General features: G+C 52.9%; 7 protein-coding genes across 7 annotated transcripts; 4 read left to right on the top strand and 3 right to left on the bottom strand.

Annotated features, from left to right (window-relative positions):
- Nucleotides 1-302: 302 nt before the first annotated feature.
- On the bottom strand, nucleotides 303-1,598 carry KRP23_15222 (M-phase inducer phosphatase 3; the record flags this gene model as incomplete). The annotated part of the gene is made up of 1 exon (XM_067886137.1): nucleotides 303-1,598. One exon carries the CDS (start codon nucleotides 1,596-1,598, stop codon nucleotides 303-305), a length of 1,296 nt encoding a protein of 431 aa, XP_067736725.1.
- Nucleotides 1,599-1,727: 129 nt separating this feature from the next.
- On the bottom strand, nucleotides 1,728-3,038 carry KRP23_15223 (putative O-acetyltransferase; the record flags this gene model as incomplete). Its single annotated transcript, XM_067886138.1, has 1 exon — nucleotides 1,728-3,038. One exon carries the CDS (start codon nucleotides 3,036-3,038, stop codon nucleotides 1,728-1,730), a length of 1,311 nt encoding a protein of 436 aa, XP_067736726.1.
- Nucleotides 3,039-3,698: 660 nt separating this feature from the next.
- KRP23_15224 (uncharacterized protein) lies at nucleotides 3,699-4,130 on the top strand (the record flags this gene model as incomplete). The annotated part of the gene is made up of 1 exon (XM_067886140.1): nucleotides 3,699-4,130. One exon carries the CDS (start codon nucleotides 3,699-3,701, stop codon nucleotides 4,128-4,130), a length of 432 nt encoding a protein of 143 aa, XP_067736727.1.
- Nucleotides 4,131-7,421: 3,291 nt separating this feature from the next.
- KRP23_15225 (uncharacterized protein) lies at nucleotides 7,422-7,841 on the top strand (the record flags this gene model as incomplete). Its single annotated transcript, XM_067886141.1, has 1 exon — nucleotides 7,422-7,841. The coding sequence occupies one exon, from the start codon at nucleotides 7,422-7,424 to the stop codon at nucleotides 7,839-7,841; it is 420 nt and encodes a 139-aa protein (XP_067736728.1).
- A 231-nt stretch (nucleotides 7,842-8,072) lies between these two features.
- Nucleotides 8,073-10,529, top strand: KRP23_15226 (uncharacterized protein; the record flags this gene model as incomplete). The annotated part of the gene is made up of 11 exons (XM_067886142.1): nucleotides 8,073-8,271; nucleotides 8,334-8,652; nucleotides 8,722-8,857; nucleotides 8,922-9,113; nucleotides 9,179-9,225; nucleotides 9,297-9,379; nucleotides 9,445-9,482; nucleotides 9,548-9,788; nucleotides 9,853-10,050; nucleotides 10,124-10,343; nucleotides 10,403-10,529. The coding sequence occupies 11 exons, from the start codon at nucleotides 8,073-8,075 to the stop codon at nucleotides 10,527-10,529; spliced, it is 1,800 nt and encodes a 599-aa protein (XP_067736729.1).
- A 33-nt stretch (nucleotides 10,530-10,562) lies between these two features.
- KRP23_15227 (Malonate--CoA ligase ACSF3, mitochondrial) lies at nucleotides 10,563-12,161 on the bottom strand (the record flags this gene model as incomplete). Its single annotated transcript, XM_067886143.1, has 1 exon — nucleotides 10,563-12,161. One exon carries the CDS (start codon nucleotides 12,159-12,161, stop codon nucleotides 10,563-10,565), a length of 1,599 nt encoding a protein of 532 aa, XP_067736730.1.
- A 357-nt stretch (nucleotides 12,162-12,518) lies between these two features.
- On the top strand, nucleotides 12,519-12,956 carry KRP23_15228 (Cytosine deaminase; the record flags this gene model as incomplete). The annotated part of the gene is made up of 1 exon (XM_067886144.1): nucleotides 12,519-12,956. The coding sequence occupies one exon, from the start codon at nucleotides 12,519-12,521 to the stop codon at nucleotides 12,954-12,956; it is 438 nt and encodes a 145-aa protein (XP_067736731.1).
- Between the last annotated feature and the right edge of the window lie 15 nt (nucleotides 12,957-12,971).

The following is a 12,971-nucleotide window of genomic DNA, read 5'->3' on the forward strand; positions in this document are numbered from 1 at the left end:
GCAATGGTGACGAGTTGAAATCGAGTGGTCACTTATTCTCGAATGAAATCCTTCAGCTGTCATGGGAGTGAGGTTGATCAGATTTTATTCATCGCTCCTTCGTCGTCAAAAACCTTCCCATGCTGGAGCTAGTGAACGACAACAACGTTTCTGGTGATCGCAAATCACCAAAGTGCAAACTTTCTAGTACGATTTCAATCATGGAAAAAATCACTATCGGGCAGAACGAGAATTCTCTGCGTTTATAAATTATTCGTTCAACGCGGTCAGCACATTCAGCGGCTTCTTTTGATAACTGTGCTCTACAACTGGTCGAAAAGCGAGCGTACACCGTTAGAGGTATCTGGGCGAATTCGATCGAGTGATTCTGCACAATCCAGCTGGCTAGTATGTTTCTCCAACTTCGCAGCACAGTTAGCCACCGTTTTGTGTGGCTTCCAGCGGCGTCGCCAAGCTGCAAACTCTAAGCGGCACTCCTCGACATAGTTTTCATCATCCATGGGAACATACACAGCTGACGGTGCACACAGCTCGGTCTGCAGTGTCTCGAAGCAGTGCTTGTAGCCGCCATCAATAAGGTACAGCTCTGGATAATACAACTCTGGATAGCTATCAGCGTGAAGTCTGCGATCTACATTGCGGACATGGCGCAGCATTTTGGGAGCACGGTTAGCCGAGAACTCACAGAAAAAGATGAGTGCTGTCCGTGTACAGTTCTCGAGCGCCGTCGACAGGAAGAACTTGGCATCCATCCTGTCAGGATCACACAGCGAAATAGCTCCTTTCAAGCTCCCACCTTCAAACTCGAACGGGAACCGACAATCCAGCAGCTCAAAATCTGCCAGTTCGTCCTTGAATTCACCTCTCAAAACGTTTGCCACAGTCCCCGGTGTGATGACATTCAAATCCGGATGCCGACCCGAATACACCGTCGGTAAAATAGGTTTCAACGGCACAGCACTCATGACATTCATCGACTGTTCTGATGTATGATACCGGAGCAACCTCGGCGGCAGCACCGGGGCCGGCGACAAACTCCCGGACGTCAGGACCGTCTGACTTGAAGCAGCTCGTTTCAGCACAATTTCTCCCCGCCCTGACGGCGTCACCTGCATCCTGTTCATCTGCAACTTGGACTTCTTCTTTCCTGCCTTCTGCTGGCTCAGATGTGACCTTGGGGACAGCTCCACGCCGTCCTGAGCTTGTCCTGCAGCTGGACGTTTCCGATCTTGGCAATAAGGTCCTGCATCTTCAAAATCTCCACTTTTCTGCACCTTTTCACTCTCCGAGGTCTCTAGAACTTGCAAGACATCACTCGTCATGGAATGTTCAGTTTGCGCAGGCTGTAAACTTGAATGTTCGGTTATATCGTCATTCTCTTCATTGAAAATTGCTCTTGGCGTCCTGCGGCTGTTGCCGACATCGCGGTCCTGTAGCCGCCGCGACCTGCCAAGAGCCTTTTTCGATGGCTTCTCCGAGTTCTGCACCGTGCTTTGCCTCGTGGGCGGGGAGCGTGGCGGCGTGGACAGCTGCAGGCGCTCGGACAGCAACGGCGTCAGGCGGGAGTGGCGCGGCCGCCCGTCCTGCTCATCTGCCATAGTGAATTCAAATGGCGGAGGTTTAAGTTGCGAATATGTGGTGTACACAAAATTGAAACTCAGCTTAAATGCAACTTTACATGACACAGTCAGGAGATAAACCCAGTCTGGGTGCCCTTGGAGATGAGTTTAAGCGTACATGGCCTTCTCGACTATTGTGTCTGCCCGGAGCTTCCGGGCGATGGAGTTGATGATACCAGATGATCCAAGAGCCTCTCGCTTTGCTAGCGCTCGAGTGATGTGCTGTGCCAGCAGTTGGGAGGGGAACTCAACCAGGTGATACGATGCCGTCGCTAGGAGCAGTGTGAGTCCGAAGCGTGAGAAAAATCGGTCGTAGTAGCTTTGTTGGCTGCTGATCGCCTCGGCGTAGATGACGAATCCGTGCACGAGGTAGATCGAGAAGCTCACCTTGCCACAGTAACGCAGCATGCTCCACTCGAACATTGTGGAGAGGCAGGAAGGTAACAACATCTCGATCACGAGCACCACCGTCAATAATACGCTAATGAACGGGAAGCCTGGTGTCTGCGGCGCTACGTTCGCATGGACCCAGTTGAAGAAGAGCCCTCGGAAGCAGAGACTTAGTATTACCCACAGTGCGGCGAGCTCGACGGCTCGGATCGCATGTCGGAGAGCAGGGCGAGGTGTCATGGAGTTGGTCTTCATCCACATGTCAAGTTTGACGAAGATAACGGCGGCCATGGATCCGGTTAGGAACGTTGGTGCGTGAGGTGAGAGCTTCATGTGGTCCCAGCGATACGTGTACCAGCCTTCGTACACGACCCAGGTACACGCCGGAATGAGGGGGACCCACCAATACTTCTGCAGCTTCAGCACAGCCAAGACAAACACGGGGATGAAGAAGTAGTACGTGATCTCCAAAGGCAGAGTCCACAGAACAAAGTAGCGCTGGTCAAAGTCGAACGTGAGCACCTTGTATAGGTCGTAGTTTTCGGGTTGGGTGATCAAGTAGTAGCGGCGTTTGTCCTCGTCGGGCAGCATCCACAGTACCACAGCTATCAGTGCGAACAGCGGGTACACTCGGAAGAAACGTTTGGAGAAGTAGTCGGCCAGCGTGAACGTCCACTTGCGGTAGCTAGCGCCGTGCGCCAGCAACTTCATGCTCTTCTTCATGAAGAGCATCGTCAACAGAAACGACGAAAGCACGAAAAACGTGTCGACAGCGCACGCGCCCAGATTCAGGTCTTGCAGGTACTCGTGCGAGTGCTGCGTTACCACCAAAAGAGCTGCGAGTCCTCGAATGCCGTCAAGAAACAGAATCTTGGCGGGCGCCGCTGCAGCTTCACGTGTCTTCGTCACGGCTGTCGGTTGATCAGAATCGGCATTTTTCACGTCGGACTGGTGCCCAGGGACATCTTGCACGAGCAGCGCGACGCTTTCCAAGGAGACATCGGCAGCGCTTGCTCCCGAACGAATCATTGAGCAGTTTTTAGGCTTTGACAAGGTAGCGGGTATGTCGAGAGCTTCCTTTTATTAAATGGCAACGACTGTACCGGTAGCTCGGTAAACGGCGCGTTCACTTCCTACCCATGCATACACCAGCACAAAAACCTCCACTGAAACGAGCACGTGCTGTTGCAACATTGTGGCCCACCGGTGGTCAGAGCGAACACGTGCTCGTGCTGGAAAATTTGTCCAGCCTCAGAATCATTTGCATCATTTGCACCGCTGCGTTACCACACGAACAGCCAAACGCATCAGAACCTCGTACCTACAATACCACCAGAACCCTAAATATGATAGAGGTCGGAGTGCTACGTGCAACTTGCACTGCAAGTGCTAGCCACGCACTTTATTGGAGCGGTGGACCCAAGTGGACAATCCACCGAAAAGACATCCGTCTGCTGCAACTCCAAATCAATTTGTGCATTATCCAGGTTTGTCTGGTTATTAACAGCGTACCACGTGATCTTTACCGTCTGTCGATTCATCTTCTTGCAGGAATTGACGCACCGTCTCAATGTCTGTGGCAGATGTACTGAGACGGGCGATCGCTTTTATCCGCCAGAGTTGCTGAATGATCATCAGCGGATGCCCATTTCTCATTGTTCCGTCTTCTTCTCAAGCCCAAGCGTATCCATGCGTCTCTCCACCTTCACTTCACCCGTTTTCCTGGTGCTGGTGCTGCTAGAAGGTTTCATTCTGTTGGCATTCGCTGCAACGGAGTGTCCAGCAGACGTGAGTGACTCCATTTCAACCATGATCGACGATGGCGAACTCTTCAGTAACTGCGCAAAAAACGACTTGGGAGTTCTCAACAATGTCGACTCGCTCTTCGACGTGCAAAACTTCTCAGAGCGCAACTTTCTCACCTTCTGCCGCTCCCCAGGATGCATCACGCCGGTGAAGACGCTGCTGAAATCTACCCCTGCCGACTGCTTTATCAGATACCACAGCTTGACACGGAACATGACGGAGGAAGTCTCGATGCTGCTTCACAAGTGTGCTGAAGTCGCTGGAGCTGCTGACCAAACAGACGAAGACTACATCTACAGATACTTTCTGGACTAGCAAACAAGCTTCGAACCAGTCAGTTAATAGAGCAGTATTTGCCTTTGTTTTATCTTCAGGGGGTCAATGTTGTGTGATCTTGTTGGCCTTACAGAGCCTGGAATGGCAACGATGACGGATGTGAATAATATTTTACTTACACCCAAGCCACGCCTCATACTCCGGATTACAAGGACTGCCGACCCGTTGTTGAATTTGACGGCGTCGCATCTCGATCGCAAAGGGATCTGGGCTGCAGAAAATGGCCATGAACCTTGCGTTGTGGCACATTGATTCTGCGTACCCGGGAATGCTGCATTTTCGATACAAAACTCCATCGCACTGGGCGATATTTTCTGGCGTTGGGAATCCCGGTCCAGGTGCCTTCGAATCCTCCTCTTTGCAAACCGTTGTGGCAAACTTGTTCACGACTGCGATCGTTGCGCTAGAGGCTAACTTGTTTTGTAGGCACGAAGCTGGTGGCACTCCCCAGGACGTATGGCCCGCACAAAACGAATTCTGGAGATTACATGGTCCAAGGAAGCCATTGCAGCACCAGCTACCCCGAGAATTCACAGAAAATGACTTGAGGTGTTGTAGTGCTCTCAAGTCAGGGAGCGTCTCGATAGTTGGCACATAGCTCAGTACCAATCGCTCGAGGTTGTAGAGGCTATCAAATGGTGGAAGTTCAACGAGAGAGACAAACATGGCTAATGCAAGTGCCTTGAGACTTTTCAGACCATCAAACGATGGAAGATGCTGCAAATGAATGTGCATTCCGAGGTGAATGAACGTGAGGGAAGCCATCCCGTCAAACATGTCGTCCGGCAGCACTATCAGCGACTTGCCGAATGTTCCCTCAATGTACCTAGCAGAAGCAAGAGGTGAGAATACACGATCGTCCTTCCTGTTCAAAATACTTGGACGTACAAGTATTCTAGTTCGCCGAGCTCCTTGAACCAAACGGGTATTTTTTCTATGTGCGTATAAACGAGAGACCTACGCCACAAAGTTAGCTCTTGATCGCAAATGTTCGCGTGTCTTCACTTACAAATGCCTTAGTTTGCGGCAACTTCGAAGTTCTTCGGGTAGTTGCGGCAAATGCCGATTTATCAGTTGGATTGTCCGAAGATCTCCAGTCGTCGCTAACTAAATTACTTTTGTAGTCACATTACTCGGATTCATCCACTCGTCGAAGGTCTTTGGGGCTTGGTTTCCATCGATGAGCGCTAGACAGGGACATTGGGTACGCGAACCTATCTCCACAATGGTCCATCTGTGGGCCTTCACAGCGCATTCTGGGTGAGGTAGGCATGCCAGAGTTGATGTCCTCATGCTTTTCTCTACGAAGACAGTCATCGCGACAGCAAAGGCAACAAGCATGGCGGCGGACACAAAATGCGACCTAGGATACAATCGAGGTAATCTCTTGTGGGGGTATTTTACGACGTCTGCCAAGCGATATAGTCGAAACGAAAATACAAAATGAACCCCCACTCGCAAGCTGAGATCAATCAACGAAAATACTTGGAGTGATTTCAACGCCTTGTAGATGATATCGGTCTGGACAGGGTTTGCTATCACACTTGCATTTTGTTCAAAATATCCAATGGGAAATACTTCCAGGTTAATGGTGATTTTCCGTTGATCCAGATCGAATGCGGAGAGACAATAGACGACCGTCAACACAGGATAGCCAACAACAATCAGAAAATCAAAGCTTGAAGCAACAAAGGGGGTGTTAGCATGCGTAAGAGTCTAGGTAGAGAACATTCTGAAAATCGTACATGATATCCACCACGACTTCGGACAATCCCGTGTGGTCATATGGAAGGAACATCATTATTGCGCACGAGAGCGCATTCGCCACAAGGATAACCAAAAACGCAAAAACTAACGCGATGGGAGACCCAGCCTCTAAGAGGTGGTACAAAATTATCGACTCGACTGTGAGGTCTCCGAATTTGACCCAGACTCGCTGAAAAGCGATAGAAAGAAGTTAGTCCGAACGACACAAGCCCAGTCACCCAGAAAAGTCAAAAGCGCCTTACCGCTGTTTTCGCGGCACGACTGTCATCTTGCAAGAAGTCAAAGATTAACCCCCTGAGGTGTGCTGTAAACCTGTGTTGGCCGCTTGCTCTCCGTAAAATACCGCTCCGTAAACTTTCCACCACAGCATCAACATGCCTGATTAAAGATGAATGAGGGTCATCAGTGACACAGGCTTTCCCTCTTACTATTTTCGCAAGGATAGAGATGTAGAGTCCTGCCACCAAGGAAAGCCCGCATGCAGAAAGCCACCTCATCGCTACAGGAGGATCCACCATAAGCCAAAACGAGCCATTATCGAAGCGATTTGTTTGCATGGCCCAGTTTACTGTGCCATTCGGTTTGGTCGTCAAAAGCAGCAGCCAACTCGTCCAAGCCAAGCAGCAGAAAGCCATCGCTCCGACCGCAACCCGTAGAGCCAATCGTGAAAATCCCTTGACGAGGTCAATTCGTTTGCGTTTGTCTGGGCTGAAATTTCCTCCTATTCTGAATGTCACCCCACTCGGATGTATCTTTCCTCGTGGGCTGAGAGATTTTTTAATCCCTCGTACGGAGTCCGCTAGTCTTCGATGGTGGCTAATAGGCATTGTCGGGCCCATGAGTGTGCTTTCAGTCTTCGATGATCGAATGGTTTGCTTCGTTGAATCGGAATTCATGGTCTGCGGACTCATAAGTATCGGTTGCTACTCCAACTCGAGTTGTTTGTTGCTCGCTCTGAAGCCAATGCTGAGCATTTTTTGTTTGGTTCACAAGGTTGCCTGTGACCATTTTAGGTTTTGCCGCACGGCAGTTTCGACTGCACATGACGGTAGACCGCAGATTCAGGCATTAACGTCCACGTTGTAGCTGACGGTGACCATCGCAGCAGCGACGTAAAATCATGTCAGGTTGGCCAGACCATTTTACCGGCTCGCCATCGCGAAATGCCTTAGTATCGTAGTATCCAGTCCGGGTACCCAAAAGGCTTTGCCATCTGCTGTGTTGACTCGATACCGAGCAGATTTTCGGACAGTAAACGTCCAACGTGTCCGCCACAGTTGAGGCGGGCGCGTCTTTGTTGTCCCTCGACCATACCGAGTGTTGCAAAATTTGTGCCATCTTAGCTTGCTGCGACCAAGGGGCAGGTGTCAGGGGATAACTCACGCCCACGGTTGAAGCTGCATCCGGTTCGAATATACCCGACCCCAGATCTGCATCTCGCGCAAGTGGAACGTTGCGAGTCACTCTTCTTTTCGCCGTGTCAACACCACAGCTCCAGACACGATGCGCGACTGCACTCTCATCTCGATAACCTTCCTGGTGGTGCTATCCGCTCCTTTGGTGCTGGGGAGGAAGGAGTGCCCCGCTGTCGTTGGCAACCCCATCAGGGCCATGATCGACAACGGAAGGCTCTTCAGCACCTGCGCCATGAAAGACGTGGGGGTTCGTATCGACGTGGACTCACTGCTCGACGTCCTCCACTTCTCGGAACGTGACTTCCTCATTTTCTGCCGCTCTTCAGGGTGCATGAAACCCGTGAAGAAGCTGCTGCACTCCATCCCGGATAACTGCCTCATCAGCTACCGCGGCTCGGCACGCAACATGTCCGAAGAAGTCTCGACACTGTTCCGTGAGTGCGCTCAAGTTGTCGGAGCAGCGGACAAGACCGACGAGGACTACGTCTACAGGTTCTTCCTGGACTAGCTATCACAGCCAGCAGTTTTAGCCAGGTTGCAGCAGTTCCCCTAGTATATCCCTAACACGATCACCATCCATGTCCGTCGTGTATACTACGTGTATAGTGCAGTGTATACCAACTGCACCATGACCATCACTCCAAGTTGAAGCGCGACCCGCGCGCTCCACTTCATTCCGCAACTTGCCTCGTCGACAGCACAAGCCCCAGGAAGAGCCAAGAAAAGGCGCAGGCCCGAGATGAACTGGATGACGAGCGGGAAGCACCGCGCGCTGTACTCGCAGCGAGGCCGACGTCGACAGATGCACTTTCCCTCGCAAGTCCAGCGCCAGCGAGTGAAGCCCACGAGTCCTCCAAGGAGCTCCCAGTCAGCAAGAGCGCGAGACTCGACCACGCCCTGGTACATTGTATCAGTCGGAGACGACGAAGAGTCCCAAGGTCTGGCTGGCTGGGTACGGGGTCTTCTCCAGGTCTACTGATTGGTGGCTGCGTTCCTGTAGATATCCGCGTGTTGGAGCTAGAGAGAAAAGGAGCCATGAGCGCTGTAGAGATGGAGGCTGAGAGAAAGGCGGACGAGGCTGAACTTGTGGAGGCTGGTAGAGGCGGCGGTGCACGGCCGAGTCCGACGCAGAAACGAAGTCGTCGGCAGCAGGAGCAACACGCTCAGGACGGAAGAAGTGAGAGCAGATGCATCTTCACCCCCGTCAAGAAGGCAAGAAAGTACGACCAGCCACCAATTGCTGCTCAGTCGGTGAAAAGTGTTCGTGAGGGGCGGCCGCCATCCTCGATTGCGTCTGGTGTCGACATGCTCTTTTTCAAGTAAGTGGCGTGTCCAAGAGGATCTTGGTTTTGCAACTAGTGGCTGACAGATGACGCTTTTGGATAAAGTGATGGAGAAGAACTACTCCTCAAGAATAAACCCAGGAATTCGAGCCGAGTTTCATCCATACCAGCTTCTTCCGATGACCGCGTCAGTCGATTTTCGCAACGCACGAGTAGAAATGGCGACCAAGCTGCGCCACAGGTACCTTTGTGTAGCTTGGTGGGGCTTCAAAATCGCTGACACTTGGATTTTGTGCAAATAACAGGAGCCTCCACAAAGTTACTATCAAAACAAAGACGTTCATCTTCGACAAGACGAGGCTCAACAACATCCTCCCGACGGCGGATGCTTCCACGGTATCGATGCATTTCCAGACAGCACGAGCGATACCGGCCAGCGAGCATATGAACTATGGAGGGTCAATGAGAACTCACATGCTGGCTCTAGTCCGGACATGGTAGGCCATTGCTTGAATCCTATCCGTACACTCCGAAAGATTTAACGATGAACGATTAATTCCAGGCATTTTCTCGTCCGGAAACTCCACCGTTCAGGAACGGAGACGACACGTAAGACCCTACATCATTTTTCAAGAACAGGCGAAACATATACGGGGTTAATATTTTCGTTGCACTTGTAGTATGCATGAGAGTTCCCACGACACGCTACCATCGGGTTCATTCGCGGCGTCACCATTGTCCTTTAGAATGAGCCGTGCCGAAGGTAGGTGTGCTGCCATCCGTAGCATCGCTCTGCGGGCTCAAGATTGACAATGCTTCTTTCTTCAGTTCTTCAGTCCCAGTTCTCCAACAAAGCCCTTGACATCGTACAGCGAGCTATGGATTACCTCCAGAAGGCACTACATGTCTGACATTTGTTGCTCATGCACAGGGCCCATACGGGGCGCAATTGAGCCTGTTTGGCAGTCCGCACGCATCGCCATCTCCGTCAACTTCCACATCCTCCCAAGGCAGCATTGTGCTGGGTCGCCCTCCACCGGGCTGGCAGAAGAAGATGATATTGTCCCTGAAAGAGGAGCGGAATGGCAGGCTGGACCAACAATTCAGCAGTCCACCTGTATCGCTTGGTCCAGCTTCTCCCACACTTTGTTTTGACAGCGCACCAGCAAATGGTTAGTTCACCCTGCTTTCTGCTACCTTGTACTGCTCAACAGAACTGTATTCTGTATGTTGCAGGTCACCAACCACTCAATCTTCAAGATCACCCGCCGACATTGTCGCTTTCAACAAGAAGCTCGTCAGGAAGTGATGGCGAAAACTCCACCATCGACGCAGTTGTTCCAATTGACGCGAGAGAGCGCATACTGGCAGCTACCACTTCGCAGCAACTTTCTGGTGCCTCGCGGGTGTGGTCTCAACGACCAGCGACAACGAGTACGAATTCAATTCACCGTTTGTTGTACTTATATCCTGGCTGTGATTTTTGTGGGCTAATGTGATGACCCAGAGCTTAACAGCATCGACACCACAGGCTCGATTCACAAGAGCACGACGTTGCAGCAGTCTTGGATTATGTCCTCGCGCACGAAGACAATATTGGATGCAGTCTCAGCTTCGAAGGCCCAAAGTCTGACTGAAAAGCGCGACACCAAGTACCAGGAAATGGAGAGTGTCGCGATCTACATGTACACTCTGGTGCAGTGTTACAAAATCGACGAAAGCCTTCGGTTGGTACACCCCACGCATGATCTGGAAACCAATTCTCACTGCATTTGACTACACCCAGCTCTTCGACTTCTGAACACGCTCAACTGACACAAGAAACTACTGGCAGTAGCGTGTCCACCGACGCATTAGTGGCGAAGCCACCAGCTTCCCGTCGCGAAATTATTTTCTCCCCCAAGCGCAACTAGCGAACGATTGTTCGTAAACACCATGCTCGAAAACTAAGCAGTATCCGCCGAGTAGATCTGGGCCAGCGCTTTCTTGTTCACCTTTCCCATGGCGTTCTTAGGGATCTCCTCCACAAAGAAGTACTTTCGCGGCACGCGGTAGCTCGCGAGGTGCTCCTTTGAGAACTCCACAAGCGGTGGAGTAAAAGTCTCCGGACCTACTTTGCTTCCCGTCACATCCGAACGAATGACGGCTGCCACAATCTGTCCCCAGGTTTCGTCAGGAAGTCCGAAGACTGCACACTCGAGCACCTGCGGGTGGGTCAACAGCACCCGCTCGACGTCCAGAGCCGACACCTTGTAGCCTGCAGTCTTGAGAATGTCAGCACTCGCTCGTCCACGGATGCGGAAGCTCTGAAGTTCGTTGCTGTACTGCACAATGTCGCCGGTCTTGAACCACCCGTCCGCGTCGAACTCCTTGGCCGTAACCTCGGGCTTGTTCCAGTACTCACGGAAGACGGACGGCCCCTTGACGCGCAGCTCGCCTTCCTTCTCTTCATGGAGCGGCAGCTCAGTCTCCGTGTCGGGGTCCACTACGCGTACCGACACACTCGGGAAGGTGTTGCCCACGTATCCAAGATGACGGTCCCCATGCAGCGGGTTCGTGAGCACCATGCCAAGCTCCGTCATACCGTAGCGCTCAAGTAGACGCAGTCCAGTCAAGCTCTCCCAGCGGCTCAAGATGGACACGGGGCATGCCATCGATCCACTGATGGCCACGCGCAGTCCTCGAGCACCTTCGAACACCTTGGGATCTTGTTGCGGCTGCTTCTCCATGACTTCCAACAGCTTCATGTACACGGTTGGCACCGCCATGAGCATGGACACTGGGCGCTTTGTGCCTGCAGCTTCGCCCAGCTTGGACCAAATAACGGGTGGCTTGGCAGATGGCAGGAACTCCACAGACCCACCCACGTACATGACACAGAGCAAGTTGTTCAGAATGCCATGCACATGGTGCAACGGCAAGAAGTGCAGCAAATGGTCATGGCTGGACATCTCCCACGCCGTCACTAGATCACTGATTTGCGCCGTGAGGGCAGCGTGCGTGGTCACTACGCCCTTAGGACGCCCCGTAGTGCCGCTGGTGTAGATCATGTAGGCTCCAGCCTTGCTGTAGTCTCTGGTCTCCAGCCACTGCTTCACCTCCTTCTGCTGCTCAGCCGTCAGCTCCGTATCATTACCACCCTCGACATCATCTGGACGCACGATCACCTGCACGTTCAGCCTCGTCGGGAGGCCAGCAATGTACTCCTCGAGCGTGGAGCCCGGTACCGTGAACGACTCATTGACCACCAGCAGGGCAGCTCCCGAGTCCGACACGATGTAGTCCATCTCGTCCGCCGGGTGTCCCGGATGCAGCGGCACGGCGATGCCCCCGGCCAGCCAAATGGCCCATTGAATGATCAGGTACGACGCCCCACGAGCGCCGAGGAGAGCGATGCGAGGTTGCTCCTCCTTAGGCAGCACCTTGAGCAGCTCGTCACGCAGAGCGAAAGCTCGACGCAGCAGCGTCGCAAAAGTCCACTCCAAAGTCTCTCCGCCTTCCACACCCGACGACACGATCGCCACGGAACTTTGATGTTGCAGCATCGCTTCGAACAAATGCGGCGCCATGAGTTGCGAAGAAGACATCGCTGTACGAAGGCTCGGAGGTTTGAGACGTGGGGGCTGCGTGGGGCAATCCGAAATGAGCTGCTAGGCCCCAAGGGTTACCCTTAGGGTACGTGGCTGGCTCTCAACTTCAACCACAGCACCAGTCGGTATCCCTGCATACTGTGCAACGGAGACCATGCCGTTTGCTACATGCAGTGATGGTCATTGACAGAGTGCGCCTCACTCGTCCATGCCCTTCTGCGTCCATCGGCACACTCATCACGCTTCGTCTTTGCTGCCCCCTGCGACGTCATTCGCCATCCACCACTAGCGAAAACGACCAAGAAGCGAAGAATGGACCCGTTCCTCCAAGCGGCGATCGAAGAGGCCAAGCAGGGGCTCGATGAAGGCGGCATCCCCATCGGTTCCGTGCTCGTCATCGACGGCAAAATCGTCGCGCGCGGACACAACCGCCGCGTCCAGCGCGGCAGCGCCGTGTTGCACGCCGAAATGGACTGCCTCGAGGCCGCGGGGCGTCTCACGGCCGCCGACTACGCCCGAGCCACGCTCTACTCGACGCTGAGCCCCTGCGATATGTGCAGCGGGGCCGTGCTACTCTACAAGATCCCGACGGTCATCGTAGGTGAGAACAAGACGTTCCAGGGCCCCGAGGACTACGTGCGCTCCAGGGGCGTAGATGTCACGGTCTTGCAGGACGAAACCTGCTTCAAGCTCATGGAAGATTTCATCCGCAACAAGCCGCAGCTCTGGAACGAAGACATCGGCGTCTAAAAGCGCATCAGCATG

This window comes from Phytophthora ramorum, assembly GCF_020800215.1.
Source record: "Phytophthora ramorum isolate Pr-102 chromosome Unknown Phyram_PR-102_s0026, whole genome shotgun sequence".
Lineage (NCBI taxonomy): Eukaryota > Oomycota > Peronosporomycetes > Peronosporales > Peronosporaceae > Phytophthora > Phytophthora ramorum.